General features: G+C 65.5%; 3 protein-coding genes across 3 annotated transcripts; 2 read left to right on the plus strand and 1 right to left on the minus strand.

The window, feature by feature from the left end:
• Positions 1-368: 368 nt before the first annotated feature.
• PFL1_03540 (uncharacterized protein) lies at positions 369-3,247 on the minus strand (the record flags this gene model as incomplete). Its single annotated transcript, XM_007881060.1, has 2 exons — positions 369-476; positions 593-3,247. 2 exons carry the CDS (start codon positions 3,245-3,247, stop codon positions 369-371), a joined length of 2,763 nt encoding a protein of 920 aa, XP_007879251.1.
• A 980-nt stretch (positions 3,248-4,227) lies between these two features.
• On the plus strand, positions 4,228-5,599 carry PFL1_06869 (uncharacterized protein; the record flags this gene model as incomplete). The annotated part of the gene is made up of 3 exons (XM_007881272.1): positions 4,228-4,926; positions 5,078-5,338; positions 5,465-5,599. 3 exons carry the CDS (start codon positions 4,228-4,230, stop codon positions 5,597-5,599), a joined length of 1,095 nt encoding a protein of 364 aa, XP_007879463.1.
• Positions 5,600-6,372: 773 nt separating this feature from the next.
• Positions 6,373-9,255, plus strand: PFL1_03541 (uncharacterized protein; the record flags this gene model as incomplete). The annotated part of the gene is made up of 1 exon (XM_007881061.1): positions 6,373-9,255. One exon carries the CDS (start codon positions 6,373-6,375, stop codon positions 9,253-9,255), a length of 2,883 nt encoding a protein of 960 aa, XP_007879252.1.
• Between the last annotated feature and the right edge of the window lie 206 nt (positions 9,256-9,461).

A 9,461-nucleotide genomic window follows, 5' to 3' on the forward strand; every position in this document is an offset into this window, starting at 1 on the left:
GGCGGATATTTTTTTCCCCCTCCCTGCCGCTCGCCCGCCTTCCGCCTCGCCTCGCGAGGGCCGCCGCCAGCAGCCAGCCAGCCAGGGCATGGAAGAAAACGTGGGGGGGAAACGCGGAAAGCTCCGACGGGCGACGCCGCTTCTTCCAGACCCGTCTACCGGTACGGCCAGTCGTCGTTCTTGACCTCAAGTTTCAGTGCACGTCCACCTTCCTTCGCCACGACCGGGAGGTCAGCAGAAGCACAGCACAGTCCGACGATAACGGTCAATTGAGCAGGTGATAAGATAGAAAAGATTGCAGGGGCTGCGGCCAACAGCGTCGCGACACGAGGGCCACAGACGTCCAACGGCTCGCAGCGATGGCCGCCTCACTCGTCGTCCTCGTCGTCCTCGTCTGTGCCCTCCTCGGCCTCGAGGTCAAACATGCCATTGGGCCCACCGCCCTCGCTGTCGTCTTCGTCGTCCTCATCATCGTCCTGGTGCGTCGTGGAGCAGGGAAGAGGGCGGTCGTCGTGGTCAGCCATGCACAGGCGGTCCCAGAGCTCCCACTCGGCCCGCGGCCGGCTCGCCGCTGTGACTACCGCGTACTCACCTCTAGGTCGCTTGCGCCCTCCTCTTCGAGATCGCTCTCGTCTTCTGCGTCGTCGTCGTCTTCGTCGTCGTCGTCGTCCTCATCGTCCTCCTCATCGTCGTCCTCGTCCTCATCATCATCTTCGTCGTCCTCATCCTCGTCGGCAGACTCGGCCGACGTGTTGCCATCGGCCGCGGCAGCCTTGGCCCTCGATCTCCGCCTCCTCACGACAATCTCGTCCTCGTCGTCATCCTCGTCGTCGTCATCCTCGTCGTCGTCGTCCTCGGCGCCGAGGGTAATGTCCTGGATGTCGGCGTCCGAGTCCTCGTCGTCGTCGCCCCGCACAATCATGCCCGTCGCATCGACGTCCATGCCCTCGTCGTCGTCGTCGTCGTCGTCGCTCTCCTCGACCCACTTCTTGCCCTCCCTCCGTGCGCGCTCGTCGATCGGAGCCTTGCCCGCCGCCTGCTGCTGCTGCGCCTTGGTGCTCGCCGCCTTGCTCCGCTGCTGGCTGAACTTGACGCCCTGCACCTGCGGAGCCTGCCCATTGCGCGCCGCCGCCTGCTCGACGTACGCAGCCCGCGCCTCAATCTGCGAAAGCACCAGCTCCAGCCGCCCATTGAGCGCAAGGAGGCGCTCGTGCGTCGCGATCCGCGCAGACAGCGTGCTGTGCAAGCTCGACATCCGCCCCACGAGGTGCGGCAGGCTCATCATGTAGCCCATGTGGATCAGCAGCGCAGAGCGGATCCACTCGATCAACGAGCGCGCGCGCTGGCTGCCTAGCGTGCCCTTCGACGCGGTAGACCCGCCGGCTCCGTTGAGGCGCGCCACGCACTCCTCGATCAGCTTGACGGCCAGCGGGCCGGACAGTCCACGCACCGTAGCCCGGATCAGGCCCGCATCGTTGTGGTTGAGGCAGTTGGTCAGCAGCGACGTGTCGCCAGAGTGGAGCGCCTGCGAGAGCGACGACCACAGCGACGCCTCGCTCACCAGGCCGCCTGTCCCGCGCCTCTGCCCGCCGGCACCCGGCTCGTCGTCGTCGTCGCCGCCGCCGTCTCCGTGGTCCTTGAAGCCCAGACCGTTGAGGCGCTGCGCCAGCGTCGGCTCGTCGCCAGTGGCCGAGGCGACCGGCATCTCTTCGTCACCCACCAGCCCCGCCTCGCGCAGCGACGCCGTCGCCACGTCCGCCGCGCTCGACATCCTCGTCGGCGGCTCGACGTAGCGTTGCGTCTGCGCCGACCCGCCCGTCAGCTGCGCATCGTCGGCGTTGGCGCTAAGCAGGCCGTTGCCCGCAGACAGGCTCTTGGTGCCCGAGGACCTCGAGAACTCGATCGACTTGCGCACGAGGCCGGTCTTGGCGTCGAGGATCGAGACATCCTCAATGACGACTTTGGCTCCGCGGACGAGCCGGGCGAGCCGGAGCCGGTCGGCGACGCCGTCAGCCTGGCCGGCCCTGGTGTCGAGGAACCGCGCGTCGAGCCACTCGGTTTCGGACGAGGTGCCCTGGAACTGAGAGACGAGCTCGAGCGCCGGCAGGACCGACGCCTTGGCCTTCTTGGTCCCTGCGGCCTGCTGCGTGGAGGACGACGCATCGGGAAGACCGTAGATGCGGACGGATCCGCTCTGGGTCACGACGACGATGAGCAGACGCTGCTCGCCGTCATCGCCGCCGCTGACGGCAATGCTGGATCCCAATGCCGCCTGCTTGGACACGGCGATGCAGCGGACGGGGGCGTCGAGTGCCACGGTGGCCACGGGCTTGCCCTGAGCCACCTTACCGGTGCTGCTGGGCTCGTAGGACCAGACGTAGATGACGCGGTCGCCCTCCGCGGCCGAGACAAACGAGTTGGCATCGATCCACTCGAGGTGCGTGACGGGAGAGGCGTGGCCGGTGAACGAGGCCCTGGCCTTGCCGCTGGGGCTGCTGCTGTCAACCAGCGTGATGCTGTGGTGGGCGGCAAGGAGGTGGCTGCCGAGGGCCGAGACGGTCTGGACGGCCGATTTGGGGTCCGGGCGGAAGGACGAGACGGGCTTGATGGGCGTCGGGTCGGCACCAGTCTGGAGGCCAGCGGTGGCAAAAGTCGAGACCCAGCCGTTCTTGGAGCAGGCAAAGAGGATGCGCTCGCGCTCGGCGTGGCTGAGCGATACGACGCCGGCATTGGCGGCGGCCGAGGTGCCGCTGCCGGCGGCGGAGCTAGCGTCGAGGATGGCGACGGCCTTGGCGAGCGAGGGCGAGAAGAGGTGGATCTGCCCCGAGGAGAGGCCAAGAGCGAGGAGCAGCTGGGTGCTTGTGGACTCAGCTTCGTCGGTACGCGGGGTGCCGTCCTGCGACTGCTTGCGCTTCTTGGAGGCCTTTGATGGCGAGCCCGATGCGGGCGAGGCGTGAACGCGGACCCATCGCGACGAGAGGCAGGATGCGCCGCTCTGCTGGAGGAGGTAGTCGGTGACGAGCTGCGTCTGTTCGGCGGCCGATGCAGATGCGTTGTAGACCTTGAGCCTCTGCTGGTGGACCTGGTTGGAGATGTGGGCGAAGAGACCGTGTTCGGGCGCGGGCGAAAAGGAGCACGAGGCGGTCGAGGCGGCGGTGGCGCCCGAGGACGGCAGCAGGGGCTGGTTGAGGGTGCTGGTGGACAGCTTGCCCGACTTTGCAGCCTTTTGAGGCTTGTTTCTGGGCATATCGGTGGATCGGCAAGCGCGATGTCCGCTTTGGTGGTGGTTGGGATTGCGGTCGAGGACAAGGAGGAGCGAGCAGCGAAGAGAGGGGGCCAAGTGCGGGGCAGCCTTTTCAGTTGGAAAGCGGCTTTTGGACGCGATCTGCTGCGGCGACTTGAGAGCTTCGCAGAATGATGATCCAGAGGCAGCGTCCGAGTGTCTATGAGAGGAGAGACGAGGCGACGATGGCCCTGAGACGTGGAGAGGAGGTGGTGGTGTTGGCGTGGATTGCGTCCTGGCCGGAGACGAGGAGCAGCCAGGCAGCAACGTGAACTGGATCTTCGCAACTTTTTTTTCTCGGTGGTTGCTGCTGCGTGCCTGGCTGCCTTGCCGGCTGACGGCTCAGGAGAGAGAGAAGGCTGGCCCAGCAGGTTTTTTCTTCTGCCTGCCTGCAGGCCTGCCCACCCAAAATTTCGTCGGGCCCAGGCCAGGCTGGCTGACAGAGCATTGCATAAGCCAGCCAGCCGACCAGTAGTCCCATCTGCAGCCAACCGCGGCCCGATTGTCGGGCAGGCGGGCATGCAAGGGCCACAGCCGCCCCCTGGCCGGTCTAGCGTGCGTGCTCGGTGTTGGACTCGGAGGCCAGACCCGACACCTGCTCAGCTGCTGCCCGGGCGGGCGCGTGCGGGCCAACGCCAGCAGCGAGCACCAGCAAGTCAGCCAAGCCACGGCAAGGTGGAGTTGATACGGCCTGGATCCTCCTGGCAACTCACCTTCACCTCCGCCACTCCCGCCTTCTTCGCAGCAGCACGGCTCCCTCTCCTTCCTCTGCTTCCACTGCTTCCTCTGCTTCCTCTGCTTCCGCTCCTCACTTCCACCAACCGCATCTCCGCACCGCCTCGCAAGCAGCAGCAGCAGCAGCAGCAGCAGCAGCAGCAGCAGCAGCAGCAGCAGCAGCAGCAGCCCTTCTCTTTCCTCTCTTCCCCCCCACGGCCTGGGCAACGATGAACTACGTCCAGCTTGAAAAGCTCGGCGAAGGCACCTACGCCACCGTTTACAAGGGGCGCTCCCGCCTCAACAACGAGATTGTCGCGCTCAAGGAGATCCACCTAGATGCCGAGGAGGGCACCCCCTCGACCGCCATCCGCGAAATCTCGCTCATGAAGGAGCTCCGCCACACCAACATCGTTCGCCTCTACGACGTCATCCACACCGAGTCCAAGCTCATGCTCGTCTTCGAGTTCATGGCGCAGGACCTCAAAAAGTACATGGACATCCACGGCAAGCGCGGCGCGCTCGACCCCACCACCGTACGCAGCTTCATGTTCCAGCTGCTCAAGGGCACCGCCTTTTGCCACGAGAACCGCGTCCTCCACCGCGACCTCAAGCCCCAGAACCTCCTCATCAACAAGCGCGGCGAGCTCAAACTCGCAGACTTTGGCCTCGCACGCGCCTTCGGCATACCCGTCAACACTTTCAGCAACGAGGTCGTCACGCTCTGGTACCGCGCCCCCGACGTCCTCATGGGCAGCCGCACCTACTCGACCAGCATCGACATCTGGAGCGCCGGCTGCATCATGGCAGAGATGATCACCGGCGTGCCCCTCTTCCGCGGTCGCGACAACAACGACCAGCTCACCCAGATCCTCAAGGTGCTCGGCACCCCCGACGACGCTACCATGAAGCGGCTGGTCAACGACTCGGTATGTGGCCGCCCATGGACGATGATGCCGCGCTGCTGCGTGGCATGGCGCTGCTGATCCTGGTACCGTCGCTTACACTCTCTCATCTCCGTCCCTCTGACTGCCCACACCCGCTTGTCTCTCTCCATCACTTTCCGCGCCGCCTGCACAGCCCGAGATCCAGATCCGACCCTTCCCTCGCCTGTTCAAAGTTCCCTTCCAGCAGATGTTCCCGACGGCGCACCCGCTGGCCATCGACCTTCTGGAGAAGCTGCTCAAGTTTGACCCCACGCAGCGCATCAGCGCCGACGAGGCGCTCCGACATCCTTACTTCACCACGTCGGCCGCCGTGGCTCCCCAGCCGCATGCTGGCACCGGATCGTCGCTCAACATGGGCAACGGCGGATCGGCGGCGCTGCAGGCGCAGCAGCAGGTGAGTAGAGGCTGAGAGACGCCGCAGGCCGCTGCCGACTCGCCTATCAGACAGAGCCAGAGTGCTGACCTGCGCGCTTCAAATTGAACATCTTGGGCGCGTCGGTCGCTGGAATCATGGTAGCAGCAGCAGCAGCGCGCCGCGGTCCAGGCGCAACAGGCGGCGCAGCAGCAGGCGGCTGCCGTGGCTCACCAGCAGGCGCTGGCCGCACAACAGCAGCAGCAGCAGGGCGTCTACATGCAGACTGGTCCGTCTGCATAGGGTCCATCTTCACCTACGGCTTGTGACACTTTGAGCTGAGGTGGCGCCTCCGCCGCCGTAGCCTTTGCACGCCCTATCGACCACCTAGAGGTTGCCGTGTCTCTCGATTTCTGACCTTCCCGTTCCTCGCTCAGCCCAAGGAGCCCAGCCGCCTAATCGTTCCCCATGTACAAGTAACCATGCAGCCCTGATGTCCGGCGTAGTCTCTTTCCTGGTCCTCTGTCTGAGCGTCAGCAGCAGCAGCGTCATCGCGAGGCCAAATGGTGAAGGGTGGCGAGCGGAGAGGCGGCTGGTGCAGCCGGATTGGGCGTGCGGGCTGCGATCACGCGCAGTGGATCGGGTGCGTCCCCGGCGAGGCGCCTGGCTTGGGCTGGGCTGGCCTGGCTGAGAAGAAGTTGGGTGGGGCAGGGGCCCTCCCGCCAGGCTTTTTGGCCGCAATCTTCTTTTTCCGCCTGGCGCTGGCCGACTGGGACTGGAGCTGGAGCTGGAGCTGGAGCTGGAGCTGGACCCGGCCTCTTCCTTCGGCCCTTCAAGCAACCCCTCGACTCGCCATCTCGACCATCGGCACCACCACTCCCCAACCTTCTAGCTGCTCCGGGCGACACCAGCCATCTGGCACTGTACATACGCTCGGCTGCTACCTCGCCCGCTCTCGTCCGCTCTTGTTCCTCGGCGACATTTCAATCTCGATCACGACCGCGATCCGCACCGCCTTCGCCTGGATCGCACCACCCACAGCGATCGAGCGACCATAGCCCCGGCAGCATCCGTAGATGCGAAATGCCGTCTCGATCCTGTCGAGACGAGCTACGCAGCACCATCAGCACCACCGGCACCACCAACATGCAACACCGCTCCTCTCGAGCACCCTCCCCGGTCCCCTATTGAGCCGACTCAATCACACCCAGGGCGCCGGCACGCAGCCTCAGGCCACCGCTCACCGCCAGGAGCAGGATGCTGCCCCTACAGGCGAGGAGAAGGAGGAAGACGCCGAGGCCACATCGGCAGCGAGGCCGTATATTCCACCTACACCACCTCCCTTTCCCACCTCGAGCTCGAGCACCGGTAGCAGCAGCAGCAGCGGCAGCAGCCGGACCGGCCCACCTACCAGCCATGGACACAGCCCGCTTAGACTGCAGGGCGCCTCGGACAGGAAAGCTGCAAAGAGGGGCCAAGCTGACTTCGTCAACAACGACCTATGGACTCCTGCTGCGTCCTCAACTTCGCGAGGGAACGAGGCGGCCAAGCCCCTCCTCTACCCTGGCATCGCTGCTCTTCTCTCCAAGGGAAAGGCGAAGGAGACTCAAGAGGTCGACATCTTCGCTGAAGCCCTCGCCACTTTGCCAGCAGGGACCCAAAACGTGACAAGGAGCCATCGCCCTGCACCGGTCTGGTCCTCGCTCTCGGCCACGTTACGCGCCTATCCGCACCTCACGCTCGGTCAAGCCAAATTGCTGCTCTCACTGCGCCGCCATGTCGAGTCCAGCATACCGAAACCGACGCCCGGTCAGCTGCTCAGCCTCTACCTCGACGTCCTCTGGCAACAGCGGCGAAGACCCTCGGACCCGGAAGCCCGTCTGGACGAGAGCGCCGAGAGCCTGGCGCTGCTCTTGCGCTACGCCTTCCTGCACGAAGACATCAAGACCCTGCGCAGGCTGCAGGAGCGGGCTTCGGAGAGCGCCCAATCTCGAAGTGCCCGCCACCGCCGCGCAGGGTCCGATCATCGGCCGAGCAGGCGCGGCGATTGGGTATCTGGCTGGCCTCCGCCCATCGAGCCCGTCGACCTGGGCAACTCGCTCCTCGTCACGCTCGCCGCCAAACACGGGCGTTGGAACCTCGTCAGAGCCCTGATGCATCGATACGCTGTCGACAAGGAAGCCATCTCGCCATACGTCTGGAGCAACCTGATACGACACGGCCTCGCGCAACCGGCCTTCCCGGCATCAGAAGAGATGCCTCAAGACGACGCGGCTAGCAAGGCCCATCTGAGGTCGAGCGGCGATGACTCTGACGTTGGCGCGGCGTCGCTACCGGCCAGCCGCAAGAGTCGGCGAAAGATGCGCTTATCGGAAGAGGCCGACGCTGCCCCCAAGGATGTCGCAGCCCCGCGCACTCCGATCTGGGAGTGGTCTGAGGCGCAGCTGCTGGCCGAAGAGGACAAGCTGGCCAAGCAGCAGCATATCGAGATGATGCGTTCGGAGCGCGCCGCCGTGGCGGCCACCTTTCTCCCCACGCTGACGTCCATCTCGCGACGTCGTCTTGCCGATGCAGATGAGGGTAGATCGCGCAGTGACGAGCCTGGTCGCAGCAGCAATGGATCGAACACGACAACGGCGAGGCAGCCGCCGTCCTGGCTCCTCCTTTCGACACTCAACGACCTCGCGGACCGCGGACAGTCTGAGCAGGTGCTCAATCTCGTACTCCTACATCTCGACGCCAACCCACCAGCGTTCGACGCCCTCTTTGATCCGCCACAGAGTCTTCTCGACGTTGACCCCGCCTCGTCCAGCGAGGCCACCGCCCAACACAGCAGCAGCGGCACACCGTTTGCGCTGCCCGTCTCGGATCCGATGCAGAGCATCGACGGGACGACGCTCCTGAACATTGCGATGCGATCCCACTTCCGGGATCCGCAAGTGTCCCTCGACGAGATGCTGCAGCTGTTCCGCCGGTTGACGTCGATCGACCTCGTGCGCCAGGCCGCCAATGTCGACGGCGCATCCGGCGAACCGGGTGCGCAAGAAGGGGCAGGCTGTCGATCCCCTGTCCCTGCCGCCTCGGCCATTCACGCTGATGCCTCGACGTCGACGAGCGAAGCAGCGTCCACATCGACGACCTCCACCGCCACCGCCACCGCCACCGCCGCTGCCGCTGCCATCGACGACTCCAACACATCGTCAAGCGCTGCACGGGCAACCTCGAGGAGTCGGAACGACGGCGAACCGGGGTACACGCTGGCGCCGAGCGAGCAGACGCTCCTCTACCTCCTCGCCAAGGTCTCTACGCTACCGCGGCACGAGCGCTCGTCGACGTCGCTGCGGCTCCTGACCCACTTTTGCGTCCACGCGGATCCCTACCCGTGGCGAATTGAGCTGAGCACGCGCAGCTTCCGACGCGTCCTTGGATTCTGCCTCGGTGGTCCCCGCGCCGTCGCTGGTGGTGGGCGTGGCGGTGGAAGCGAGCAAGATCGAGAGGACGAGGGGCAAGTGGCGAAACGGTGTCTGGACCTGTTTGAGCGCTACAACACTGCTGGGCGGGAACAGCAGGAGCGACGACGACGGTATCTTGGTGGGGTGTGGGATGGCGTGAGGGATATGAAGGCCACGACGCGCGGGAGGCGGCGCGGGATGGGCGGCGGCGGGGAGGAGGTGGGCGAGGGGAGGGAGAGGAACGACTGGAGATCCACGCTGCACCGCCTCGTCAAGCGCGGCTGGATCCGCAGGGGATACATGCAGAGACTTGCGTTGCTCGTCGAGCCTCGACGTGGTGCGGAGGTGGTGGAGGATGGTGAAGAGGCAGGGGCGGAGGCGGAGGCGGAGGTGAGGGAGGAAGAGGGCGGAGAGGGCGCACTGCAGCCGGACGATCTACCGTCGGAGGTGGACGGCGGGGCGCGCTCCTCTTCGACGCCGTCCAGGATCCAAGGCGGAGCAGAGTGAAGCAGACGAAATCAGAAACCGACTCGACATCGTTTAGAACAGGCCGTGATGCTGAGCGAGCGACGCGGCACGACATGGGATGGTACGCTATTGAGATTCCACGGAAGGGGGGGGGGNGGGGGGGGNGGGGGGGGAGGNGGNGGACGGACGAGGAAGGAGGGAGNGGACGGAGGCGTGGAGAGGAACGGAAGGGAAGGGGGAACGGA

Source organism: Pseudozyma flocculosa, assembly GCF_000417875.1.
Source record: "Pseudozyma flocculosa PF-1 unplaced genomic scaffold scaffold00011, whole genome shotgun sequence".
Classification (NCBI taxonomy): domain Eukaryota; kingdom Fungi; phylum Basidiomycota; class Ustilaginomycetes; order Ustilaginales; family Ustilaginaceae; genus Pseudozyma; species Pseudozyma flocculosa.